This window comes from Arachis ipaensis, chromosome B6, assembly GCF_059453495.1.
Source record: "Arachis ipaensis isolate K30076 ecotype BB chromosome B6, ASM5945349v1, whole genome shotgun sequence".
NCBI classification, from domain to species: Eukaryota; Viridiplantae; Streptophyta; class Magnoliopsida; order Fabales; family Fabaceae; genus Arachis; species Arachis ipaensis.
This window is the reverse complement of record NC_142441.1, coordinates 107,288,862-107,302,436: the sequence shown is the minus strand read 5'-3', so window position 1 is coordinate 107,302,436 and position 13,575 is coordinate 107,288,862. Positions and strand designations below refer to the sequence as shown.

Below are 13,575 nucleotides of genomic sequence, written 5' to 3'. Positions count from 1 at the left end.
AAAAAAAAACGCATACAATTATAGAAGAATTAAATCTATTCTCTTTATTTATTTTTAACCATCGTTTTAGATTTTAATTTTTTTAAAAACCAGTGATAGTGGAATTTTATTGATGCTAGATAAAATTATAGAAGAATCAAATCATAATTTGCATTTATTGATGCTAGGTAAAATTATAAATTGTTGCTCTTTCAATCAAATCATATATACCACATACAAAAATAAATTAAATTAAATAAATCGAATTTGCATCTCTATATAAATCGAATTGAATAAATTCGATTTAGGCAAATACGTAGTAAATTAAATTCATAAGGTTCGAATTATATGCAACTTCTGAATAATTATAATGTTATGGATATTTTATATAAAAATTAATACAAAAATAATTTAAATTCTGTACAATATTTTTTTTTGTATTTATGAGCTATTAAAAATGAACGAAAAAATATTGTATGAAATTTAAATTTTTTTTGTATGGGTTGTCGTATAAAATACTAATATCATTATAATTATTTATTTTGAAACAGAGTACAACTAAGATTTTATTAACAATTTTAAATAAAATATTTTTATAAAATTTTGAAATTTTTTATTATGAGCACTTTTTGTAATTATTATAAATAATTTTATAAAATTTAAAAATGACTTAACAGATGTTATGAGTAAATCGTCTGACAAAAAAACTCATTACAAAATCGGTCGTATATGTGATTAATCGGTGAACCGTTAGAACTGGTTGGTTTTTTTTAAAGAGTTTTCAGTTTGTTAATAACTCCTTCAAACGGTGCCGCTTTGACTTAAAAAAAAAAAACTGAATCCCCAACGGCTTAAGCCCGTAACCCATTCCCACTCCCACACTTCTCTCCTCTCCTCTCTGAAATTGACGTGAAAATAAAAGGCCAAATCTATAACAGTTGAGATTCCTGATGAAAATAAAAGGCCAAATCTACATGGAGCTATTCAAAATTACATGGTATATGGTCCATGTGGTCCATACAACAAGAATTCACCTTGCATAAAGAATGGATCATGTTCAAAGTTCTATCCTAAAGAGTTTAGACAGTAAACACTCATTGATGAGACCGGATTTTCCAAATATAGGCGTACTGATAACGGTCGAACAGTAAAGAAAAGGAATGTGTACTAGACAATAAGTTCATTGTTCCGTATAATCCAGAATTGTTGCTCAAGTTCGGGTGCCACATAAATGTGGAATACACATGCCAAACAAGTTCTATTAAGTATCTGTTTAAGTATGTACACAAGGGTAATGACCACGTAACAACTACTCTATACAATGCTGGTGATCCGTCAGAAGCCACACAAGTTGTTGAGGGAAATTAGGAATTACTACGATTGTAGGTACATTTCGGCATGTGAGGCAGTCTGGCGTCTATTTAGATACGAAATTCAAGAGAAAGAACCATTTGTGATTAGACTTCCATTTCATTTGGTGGATGAGCAACATGTAGTTTATGGTGAAACTTCTAATGTGAATGATATCGTCGAAAGAGCAATATCTCATAAGTCCATGTTTTTGGGATGGATGGCGGCGAACATGTCATATCCCTATGCTCGAAGTCTGACTTATGCCGAGTTTCCAACCAAGTTTGTTTGGAAGGACGATTCTTCAAAGTGGTTTCCTCGAAAGAAAGGCTTCGCAATTGGAAGACTCATGTACCTACAGGTAATGACGAGTTTATATTCAATTTTGATCTTACTTATTTAATAACTTAAATTTAAAATCTTAACAGCCTATATCCCACGTCCATTTTATTCGATTTATCTACACTAGAAAATAAATGTTCAAATAACTTTCAACAGTTATAATCTGTAGATTATACAATTTTTTTATTTTTCTATATTTTTTAGGAAAATTATTCTTATGCGGATGTGTAGCTACATAATAATTAAAATAGCGTAGCTTAATCCATTTAACAACTTAAAAGTGGGATTTTAACCAAATTTTTTGCAACAAATATTGAAGAATATTACTAACGACTTCTCTTGAATACTCAAAGAGGATGTATGAGTTTTCGAGATATAAGAACAGTAAGAGGAACAATTTATGCTATGTATAGAGATGCATACTTCGCCCTTGGACTCTTGCAAGATGACAAAGAATTCATTGATGCAATTAAGAAAGCAAGCTCATAGGCCTCAGGATCATATGTTACGAGGTTATTTGTCATTCTATTAATATCCAACAATATCTCAAGACCAGAACATGTCTGGGATAGATGTTGGTATGAACTCTCAGATGATATTTTGTATCGACAGAGAGCTGTGATGAACATGAGGGGTGGGTTTTTATTAATTACAATGATAAAAGTTCTTCCTTATTGATCATTTTTAGTTTGATTGAATTTTTACAGTATCGTATAATATGCAGAATTAACAATGTCAGATGATGAGATTAAGCAGTTGTGCTTAATGGATATAGACAAGATCTTACATTCCTATGGTAAAACCTTGAAAGACTATCCTCCAATGCCTTTAGCAACTGAAGTTGATAGTTCTTTGTTAACCAAAAGGGTTATTAGGGAAGAGCTAAACTTTAACAGGGATGATTTAAAGAAAAATGCCTCAGACATGTTAGCCATCGCAACAATTGAGCGGAGATATGCATTCGATAAAATTGTTACAGCTGTGTATTGTGATGAAGGGGAGTTTTTTCTTTGTGTATGGTCATGGGGGTACTGGAAAAATATTTCTCTGGAACCTTATGTCTGCTGAGATTCGCTCAAGGGGTGATATAGTGTTAAACATTGTTTCGAGTGGTATTGCATCTTTACTTCTTCCCAATAGAAGAACGGCACACTCAGGGTTCAAAATACCGCTGAACATAACTGAGGATTCTGTATGTAACATCAAACCTGGTTCCCCTCAAGCAATGTTGCTGTTGAAAGCCAAACTTATAATTTGGGATGAAACTTCAATGGTTAGTAGGTACTGCTATGAAGTGCCTGATAAATGCTTGGGTGATATCCTGAGGTGTTCTCCAACATATAGCAAAGATTTGTCCTTTGGAGGAAAAGTGGTTGTACTAGGTGGAGACTTTAGACAAATTCTTCCTGTCATTCCACGAGGATCGAGACAAGATATCGTTCATTCAACCGTGAATTTGTCTTACCTTTGGAAGTTTTGTCAGGTGCTCAAACTAACAAAAAACATAAGACTCTCTGTAGAGAAGACTGCTTCAGATCAAGATGAGACAGAGCAATTTGGTGAGTGGTTATTGAAAGTTGGTGATGGTCTAATAGGTGACAATATGGATGGTGAATATGAGATATGTCTTCCAGTAGATATTGTTATTCCTTCTTCAGACCAAGCATTTGATGAGTTGGTTCATTTTTTTTATCCAAATATTTTGGAAAACATGTCCTCAAAGGATTTTTTCAAAGCAAGAACTATACTGGCTCCCACAATAGACATCGTTGAAGAGGTCAACAACCATCTGATGGCTATCATTCCTGGAGGGAAAAAATTATATCTTAGTTCGGATTCCATTTGTATGGATGAAGGAAATATAGAGTAGAGTCAACTAGATCTCTATGGTCCTGAATTACTGAATAGCATAAATTACTCTGGTTTGCCTCCACATAAATTAATACTAAAGATTGGTGTTCCGATGATGTTACTGAGAAATATTGACCAATTCAGTGGTCTTTGTAATGGTACAAGGCTATAAGTTAGGAAGTTTAGAAATCATGTCATAGAATGTGAAGTCTTAACGGGTAACAATGTTGGTCATATTGCTTTAATTCCAAGAATGAATATGGTACCAACAAATAAAACCGTCCCAGTTAGATTCCAATGAAGACGGTTTCCTATAATAGTATCGTTTGCTATGACAATTAACAAGTCTCAGGGACAAACTTTATCTCATGTTGGATTGTGCTTGCCCAAACCAGTTTTTACACATGACCAATTATATGTGGCACTTTCAAGAGTTAAGAGTAAGAGAGGTTTAAAAGTTTTACTTATGAATCACGTAGGAATATCTGCAAATTCAATCATCAATGTTGTTTATAGAGAAGTCTTTGAAAAAAATAGTATTCTAATGTAAATATTTTAATTTTATTTTAAATTCTGTATCAGTGTATAATTATTTGACCTTAAAAAATATAAAATAATTATTACTCACTTTTTTTAAGTTAAACTTTGATTTTAATAATAATTTTATAAATTTCTTAAAATAATAATTATTTTGTACTTTTATTTTAAATATCGAAGAATATAATTTTTTTTACTTTTATAAATTTTTCCGTGCTGAGCACGGGGTCATACACTAGTTTATCTAACATTGGGAAAGTTCACATATTGAGTTAAGTGTATATTTTCGATTAGATATTTCGTGGCATCGAAAGTGTTGTATAACATTATTCTTTTCCGCTCTTAATTTGTGGTCCGGAATCCTATGGGTATGAATTTTGTTCTGATAAAAAAAAAAAAAAAAAAAAGAGGGGCTACTCAATATACTGAGCTTGTTTGGGTGAGTTTTTGAGAAAAGATCTTTTTTTGAGTTATTTTTTTTTAAAAGATCTTATAGAGAAGTAAAAGTAATTTTATGTTTGGATATTTCATGTAAAAAGGTCTTTTTATCTATCAATTATGTTTGGGTATAACAATATAAAAGTACTTTTTTGTTTATTTATTACACGAAAAACATCTTTTTTTTAAGAAAAAAAGATCTTTTAAAAAAAGATGTAAATTACAGCTTCTCAAAAAAGATCTTTTTTTTATTTTACTAGTGCTTTTACTTTTACTACTAGAAATTTGCCAAACACGTTAAAAAATAAAAAAAGATCTTTTTTCATTGGAAAAAGATCTTTTTTTAACAAAATAAGGGCTTGTTTGGGTGAGGTTTTAAGAAAAGATCTTTTTTTGAGTTATCTTTTTTTTAAAAGATCTTATAGAGAAGTAAAAGTAATTTTATGTTTGGATATCTCATGTAAAAAGGTCTTTTTATCTATCAATTATGTTTGGGTATAACAATATAAAAGTACTTTTTTGTTTATTTATTACATGAAAAACATCTTTTTTTTTAAGGAAAAAAGATCTTTTAAAAAAAGATGTAAATTACAGCTTCTCAAAAAAGATCTTTTTTTTATTTTACTAGTGCTTTTACTTTTACTACTAGAAATTTGTCAAACACGTTAAAAAATAAAAAAAGATCTTTTTTCATTGAAAAAAGATCTTTTTTTAACAAAATAATAGCGCCCAAACATACACAATGACACCCAAACATGCACTAAATTATTCTTTTTAACTTTTTTATGAAAGCCATATCCAATGCCACGTGACTTGACAAGTAATGAGATTTTGCTTTTAGCATCAGTTAAGGGCATTTTTAATTCTTAAATATGGTATTTATACATGTACGCTACTATAATACTAGCGACTTTGTTAAGCACTGCATGTTCTCCTAAATCCTAAACCCTAAACCTTAAATCCTAGTTTAAACTACATTCTAGTTAAACCTTAGTTTTAGTAAGTGTTTGTTTTAAGGTTGTTGCTGACACACCAGGTAATTTGAAGGATATTAAATACTCTGCATTGTTGGTTCAGTATAATCAAATTGTAGATGTCAATTTATTACAACCAACTTGGGTTGGTCGAGTAGTCAGCTCACTCGTCCGCTTAAGCAAGTATCAGGAATTTGAATTCCGGCTTGTGCATGCAGCAACCTATTGGCCAGTGGTAGACCCTTAAATGGAGCTCCGATCCGTGACAAATTAGTCCTTGACTTGTCGGGTTGGGGGATACCATGGACAATAAAAAAATGTCAATTTATTACCATATCATTAAAAGATGGTCAAACATTTTATGGATTCAGTATTCTTTTCATTTTTATAGTATTGATTAATGATCCGTTTGCATTCTGAGTAGTTTTTCTTAAATTTTTCTGTTTTTTTCTTATTTTTATAAGTTTCATTACATAATCTTCCTTTAATTTCATTACTTTTAATATCATTTGCTATTTAGTATTTTCAAAGTATTTTTTAAAAAAATATAGGATTAAAGAGATAAAAATCAAGTGACAAAGAGATATTGATCAAAGAGCAAGTAAAGTACGTGACGACCCAAGTCATGCAAGTAAGCTAAAGACTAGGCATGTCACGCCCTAGAGAAGAGCTTGGCATGGGCGTGCCACGCTTGAAGCAGGGCGTATCACGCCCTGGGAGAAGAGCAAGGCGTGCAATGTAGGAGCAGAGCCGTGCCATGTCCTGTGTAACACCCTACCACACAGAGTTTTACACCTAGGACGTAAATCAGGGGTAGTAAGGAACTACAACCTCTAAAAACAAAATACGTACATAGATATTGTTGAAAGAAGTTATAACTAGGAGCCTTGAAAAAGAAGTTAAGCAAAATCGAAAAAGAAATCGCGTTGCTCACGAAAGATAAGCGTAGACGGATAAGCAAGATCAAAAGGAAGGCTAAAAGACCATAAACATATATTAGAACTCCAAAATACAAATATCAAGCTCCGAACTCGACCTGCGAAGCAAAGGCCGACTAGAATATATATATATATATATATATATATATATATATATATACACACACACACACACATACATATAACCCAAAATATCCTAGACTCGTAAAAATGACAACCTGTTTCTCCAAGTTAACATCTAAGAGGGACACGTATAAAATACAAGATGGAGAATCTATATACATATATAAACATAAATAAAATACAACCCAAAGTCCCCAGATTTTTTCGCTTTTACAGAGTCTCTAGAATGCTCAGTGAGGTACCTCCTAACCTACATCTAAAAAGCAACAATATGTATGGAATGAGAAATCGGGGGTTCTCAGCATGGTAAAGGTGCCCACATAGTTAATATAAAAGGTCACGGAAAAGGCAGAGGTAATCCTAGAACTCCGACACTCAGATATAAACTTAAAGGAATAAACTAAACCATAAATTTGTTAAAAGTCTCTAAGGTATCCAAGTCTCAATCTAACTCTAATTCTAATTCTACAGGTCACTTTCTGTTTCATTAAACTCTAACCTTACAATTCACTATATATCTCCTCCAATCTAATTGTGATCCAATCTTTCACTTTCTGTTTCATCCATTCCTCTAAAACTCCGGTGCATGACAAGCAATACAGACAAAGCAAACACAAGTAGGATACACATACAGCAGGTAGCATATATAGCAGGTAAGCATAATAATCACACAGGTAAGCCCAATTGATGCACAATCAAACAAAACAAACATATGCATATGATGTATGCTTGTCCTATGGCTGGTGAGTCTTATCTATCGGTTATAAAGTCAAACCCGACATGTCCGGTAGCTAACCCTGGACAGAACACCAAACACGGAGCAAGTGGGACATCGCCGCAACCCTTGCATCTTACCCGTGTACCCAGAGCAAGAGAACCACCTCACCCTTACCTCTTACCTAGGTGGTGTTACAGTTCTCAACCCGGAGCAAGTGGTGACAAAAATTAACCCTTGCATCTTATCCGGAGTCTCAAACTCTTATCCAGAGCAAGTGGATACCACCACTGCATCTTACTCGGCTTCTCAACTTTTACCTGGATCAAGTGGATAGCACCACTGCATCTTACCCGAAGTCGAGTCTCAGTCTTTTTCTGGAGCAAGTGGAAAACACCACTGCCTCTTACCCGGTCACAATTATCTTAATCAAATTCAGATTCATTTTCAAACCCATTCTCATTATCATTCGATTTCATTCAAAATCATACTTTAAAATCATAATCTCATCATTCTTCATTCTCATTCAATCATCATGATTCCTCCCATTCTGTTCATCAATAAGTCAAACTCAAAACACCTTTCATTCTTTTCTAAATAAAACAAACTCAAAATGTAATCATTTTCTTAATAGCTCAAAATCAAATTATAAAATCATTAAAAATCCAAATCTTTCTAAATAACCACTCCAAATGAAACCTATTTTCATAAAAATTTCGGCAGCATCTCCTCTAAAACTTGGACTTTTGCCACCTATCAAGGGTCCCAACCACCAAACCAAACACCTCTTAGTCATTCAAATCCTTTCTAGTATTAAATTATTTCAAAATCAAACCACTTCTAATATTAAATTGTTTACAAAATCAAACCACACATTTCTCAACCAATCCATTCAATTCAATTTCACAAACTCTCCATCAACCCTCAACAATTATCAGTATTTTATACTCATCAAAGTCATAATCCAACATATACAAATTCATTCATCATTTATACACAATCCATCAATAATTCATTCAGTTCATTCCTATCTTAAGGTCTTCTAGCCTAAGTTTTCACGTGACATTAAACATTAACTACGAGAAACCAAAACCATACCTTGGCCAATTTCTCCCTAAGCTTGGAACTCCTCAAAAACCTTTCCTTTCACAAGCTCCAAGTTCCAAACATCAATTCCTCAACCTTAATCACTCGGATTTCGTGCCAAACCACCCAATTAAATTCCAAATCAACAAGAACACAATCTAATTCACACAATATCACTATAATCATCACAGGATTCACTAATTTAATAATTCACAAGGGTTTAACAATTTCTTACCTTACCCACTGATGAAATGGACAAAGCCCAACACTATCCACGAGCTAATTCGACCTTAGAACATCAAAACCACATAATCTCTCAAAATCAAAACCTTAAATTTCGAAATTAAGAAAGAATGGCTGAGTAAGAAATTGCTAGATTCTTACATATTGATCTATGGGTTTTGTAGAGAATTCTGAGATGAACACGTGGCCATAAACGGCTCGTCAATTAGAGCTCCGAATTGAAAGTTATAGATGATTGAATTTTTGGAGACGTTAGGGTTTCCGTTACGTTCTTTCTCCTCTCTTCTTCCAGCATATTTCAAGTGAAAATGAGGAAGAAAGCCTGGATTGAGAGTTTTATATGTTGGGCCTTGGGTCCGGTTTGAATCCGGTCCAATCGGTTCGGCCCTTTGGCCCATTTTTGGGCCAAAATCTTTAAAATTAGTGTCAAAACTCATATTTTAATTATTTTTACTTCATTAAACTATAAAATTTAATTTTCTAATTTTTTTTAAATAATAATTAATTTATTAGTTAATTATTTACTAATTACTCGGGGCTTACATCCTGGTGTCACACCTTGGCAGAAGAAGCCATGCGTGCCACACTAGGAGTAGGGCGTGCCACGCCTAAGAGGAATGTCAGGCCCAGCGTGCAACGAGCTATGAGGCGTGCCACATTCCATGAAGATAAAGGCCAAAGGTGCAACATGCAAGGAGAGGCATGCCACGCTTGAAGGAAAAGCCCAGCCCTGCGAGTAACTAAAAGCAAGTTGTTACATGCCTAGGATAGGGCGTGCCATGCTCTAGGCCCAAGAAAAAAAGGGCGTACCACGCTGCCGGTGGACGTGCCACACCTAGCCCAAAATACTAAGTCCAGTTACACGCCAGGCAGTTTACGTGCCATGCCACTCATGAAGTCCTCAAAGTCCAACCTCAAGGAATTGATTTCCGTTTTGAAGATTGAAGAAGATTCTGTTTTTTATTATATTTGAATTCAATATAATTATGTTTTGATTCTGTTATTCGAATTTGAATTAGAAGCTATCTTAATTATTCTAATTAAGATAAGATATTGATGAGCGGATATTTTATACACTTTTTAGCATTATATTCTTAGTGTTTTTAGTATATTTTGTTAAGTTTTATTATGTTTTAGTAAGTTTTAGTGAAAAATTCACTTTTTAGATACTACTTTGAGCTTTTGTGTTTTTCCTATGAATTTAGGTGATTTTTGGGTGAAATTGGCAAGTTTTGGCAAAAGCTTATTCAGAGGCAAAGAAAAGAGTGTAGATGCTGTCAGATCCTGACCTCCATGCATTCAAACAAGCATTTCTGGAACTACAGAGGTCCAATTGATGCGCTCTCATCATCGTTAGAAAGATAACTTTCAGGGCTTTCTAACAATATATAATGGTTTATACTTTTCTTTGAATTGGACTGCCTAAAACGGGAGTTGGACGCCCAAACTACCCCCTTTCTGGTGTTCAACGCCCAAACAGGACCAACCTCCCAAGTTGAACGCCCAAACTGGCGCTCAACGCCAGCTAGGGAGCAGGAAACGCCCAGAACTTGATTTGGACGCCAAGCATCAGCCCAAACACTCACCATGTGGGCCCCAAAGTAGATTTTAGCACTTCTTAGCTTATTTTATTTCTCTTTTTGTAATTTTTAATTAAAAATAATATCTTTTAGGTTTAGTCTTAGAGTTTTTATTATAAATAAGGGACTTCCTTCCTCCTGAGGATTGTGCCTCCCAGGAGGGGAGAAGCACAGACATTACTTCTGTTTTCTTTGTACATTATGAGCGGCTAACCCTCTTAGGTTAAGGATAGGAGCTCTGCTCATTCCTATGGATTAATATCATTACTTTTCTACTTTAATATATGTTTGATTTCATTCTATGATGCATTTTCGTTCTTTATCCTTATGAATCTGGGGTGAAACCAGCGTATGACCCCTTATTCTACATGAGTTCTTGCGAGTCCTTGGCGGGATAGTATTGAGCTGCAGCTTGAGAATGCATCACAGATTCCAATAGAGTATCTGGGCTAATTGGGATATGTGACATGAAATTCTGTTAGTCATGGGTAATTGAGATTTCTGTGGCACTAAGGCTAGAATCATAGTCCAAATCAACAATTAATTCCCAATCAAATTTTAAATCCAAGAATGTCACAATCAATACAAAATATAAACCGAGAGTATTTAATTCCCGGGTCGTCTTCCCTAGGAGTTGCAATAAAATGTACATATTATTAGCTTTGGGGGATTTTGGGTTTTTGATTATAAGAGACAAGAAATGTAAATAGCAAGGAATGAAACAAGCATGCAAGGAATTAAAAGGAAAGCAATTAAAGCAATAAAAAGGGAATTAAAAAGCAAAAAGGACTCTTGGCGAGAATTGGGGAACTAAGAATTTATATCCTAGTTATGGACCACAAACATGGTAATTGTGTGGAATTAATCCCAATTAGTCAATCTTAACATTGAGAATTAGTTAAAAGAGCATAATTGATCTCAATCCACAGGTCCTTACCAACTCTATTAATGGAAGGCTTAGTGTTAGTGGAAACCAAATCAATTAACAATCCTCACCCAATGTGGAATGGATATCCACAACTCAAATTCACCCAATTAACCAATTTCTCAACTAAGAGTGTGAAAAACTAGGCAAAAACCCAACCAAGTATTTTATCAAACACTTGGAGGGCATAAAAAGAAAGTATGATAAATAACAAGAAATAATAAATGCTACAACTACTAAGCAAGGAAAGTAAAGATAACAACTCAATTAAACAATAAAATAGCATGAAACATAAATTGCATTAATTATAAATTAAAATAACAAGAGTGCTCATAAACATAAAAGTGACAAAATAGAGAAATTAACAAGATAAACTAAGAAAATTAAGACAATAGAACAAAGAAAAGTAGAAGAAACTTGATAAAAACAAGAATTAAAAATAGAAATTACAAGGAAATTAAACTAAGAAACCCTAATTCTAGAGAGAAGGGGGAGCTTCTGATGTGTGGAAAAAGATCCAACACAAAACTCACCGGCAAGTGTACCGGGTCGCATCAAGTAATAATAACTCACGTGAGTGAGGTTGATCCCACAGGGATTGAAGGATTGAGCAATTTTAGTTTAGTGGTTGATTTAGTCAAGCGAACAATAGTTGATTTGAGTGATTTGTAATTGACAGAAGCTAAATTTCATGAATTGTAAAGGGAGAGGGGAAATTGACTGTAAATTAAAGGGCAAAGAAAGTAAAGAAGCTGAATCTTAAAGTGCAAGTAATATAAATTGCAGAAACTTAGATTGCAAGAAATGTAAATGACTGAAACTTAAAGTGCAAGAAATGTAAATTGCTTGAATTATAAAAGGAATTGGGAAATTGGGATTGCATAAATTAAACAAAGAAAAGTAAATTGCAATAAGCAGAAGAGTAGATGATGAAGTGAATTGAGATTGATTTCAAACAGAAAAGTAAATCAGCTTCAAGAAGCATTCAGCAGATGAGCTAAAAGGAAATTTCAAGATCTCAGGGGTCAAGATACTAGAAAACCAAGTCTAGATCTCACTGCCTTTCTTGATCCAATTCAAAGAGTAATTGCAAACCAATTAAAATTCAAAACAGTAAAGAAACTTGGAATTCAAATGACTGAATTCTTGAATTATACAGAGAGAGGAACAAAGAGATCTCAAGGGTGAAGTTGAGACAGAATTTCCTCAACTCTTCACTATTAAGACTCAAGCAAGCTTTGCAGAAAAGAAAATAGAAAACCCAGAGAGGAAGAGAATTCAATTCTCCTCCCAATTCTCCAAGATCCAAAATCAAAGTTACAGAATGAAAATTTCTAAAAGAGGTAAAAACGTTCAAAGTAAAAGTTCCGGTCCCTTCTAAATCAAACTAACTTCTATTTATACACTTCCTTCTATTGATCATTAAGCCTTAATTTGGGCCTTGGCCTTGATGGAATTGGATTGAAGATAGCCTCAGTTGATTGCTCTTAGACTTAAGAAGAAATCCATTTGCAATTTGGACTTTAGAGCATTTACGTTTGAGTCAACGTTTGAGGCAAACGTTGACTCAAACGTTTGCATTTTGGCATTATGCAGAATGGTGCTTTTCTGTCACTCACGTTTGAGTTCACGTTTGAGGTCAAACGTGAGCTCAAACGTGCTCCCTCCAAGGCAATTTTTGCAGCCAACATTTGACCTCACGTTTGAGGCAAACGTTGGCGCAAACGTTAGTCCTCCTGGGTGTGTTATTATGCCAACGTTTGACCTCAAAAGTTTGAGGCAAACTTTGGCGCAAACGTTGCTTCCTCCAGGATTAATTTTTGAGCCAACGTTTGACCTCAAGTTTAAGGAAAACGTTGGCGTAAACGTTGGCTTCTCCTGGGTTAATTTTTGAGCCAACGTTTGACCTCAAGTTTGAGGCAAACGTTGGCGCAAACGTGAGCTCTTCCCAGGGTGGCTTTGCTGCCTTCATTTCAATTGCTGCCATCCCCTTGCTTCAACCTTCCTCCAAGCCTTTTGGTCACTTGTCATCAATCAACAAATGCATCAAAGCTATGCTAAAATCATGAGACTTCTTATCATCCTTGACATATAAGCAATTATAGCACAAAACCTCATGAAAATGCATCAATTTACTCATGATTGATTGAATCCAAATACACATGAATTTCTACCCAAATGACTTACTTGTAACTCAAGAAAGTGTATAAAACCTATTAAAAACAAAGGAAAAAGACTAGTAAAACTAGGCTAAGATGACTTATCATCAGCTTCTCTCTCTAAAAAACAACCTACATTATGTTAAACTAACCCTAATTTCTCCCTCCCTTCACATGAAATGAGGCCTCCTTTGATATAGCAAGAATCAGCTTCAGAGAGTCCCAGAACTGGGCTCTAGAGGGTATTTTGTGGGTGGAATGTGGATGTGGACAAGTTATTCCGGTGGTTTTGTGAGTCGTTATGGGGTTGGTGATATGTGTTTTGTGAATTTTTG

At 34.1% G+C, this 13,575-nt stretch overlaps 1 protein-coding gene across 1 annotated transcript; it reads left to right on the top strand.

The window, feature by feature from the left end:
- Window positions 1–1,300: 1,300 nt before the first annotated feature.
- On the top strand, window positions 1,301–3,541 carry LOC107647061 (uncharacterized). The gene is made up of 4 exons (XM_016351187.1): window positions 1,301–1,690; window positions 2,284–2,305; window positions 2,396–2,538; window positions 2,669–3,541. Exons 1-4 carry the CDS (start codon window positions 1,301–1,303, stop codon window positions 3,539–3,541), a joined length of 1,428 nt encoding a protein of 475 aa, XP_016206673.1.
- Window positions 3,542–13,575: the final 10,034 nt, after the last annotated feature.

Excerpts from the sequence above, each read along its gene's own strand:
- LOC107647061 (XM_016351187.1), top strand. The coding sequence starts at position 1,301 with ATGCTGGTGATCCGTCAGAAGCCACACAAGTTGTTGAGGGAAATTAGG. Across the intron at positions 2,306-2,395 it reads AGCTGTGATGAACATGAGGG|AATTAACAATGTCAGATGAT; the intron begins GTGGGTTTTTAT and ends TATAATATGCAG. Across the intron at positions 2,539-2,668 it reads GTTCTTTGTTAACCAAAAGG|GGGAGTTTTTTCTTTGTGTA; the intron begins GTTATTAGGGAA and ends ATTGTGATGAAG.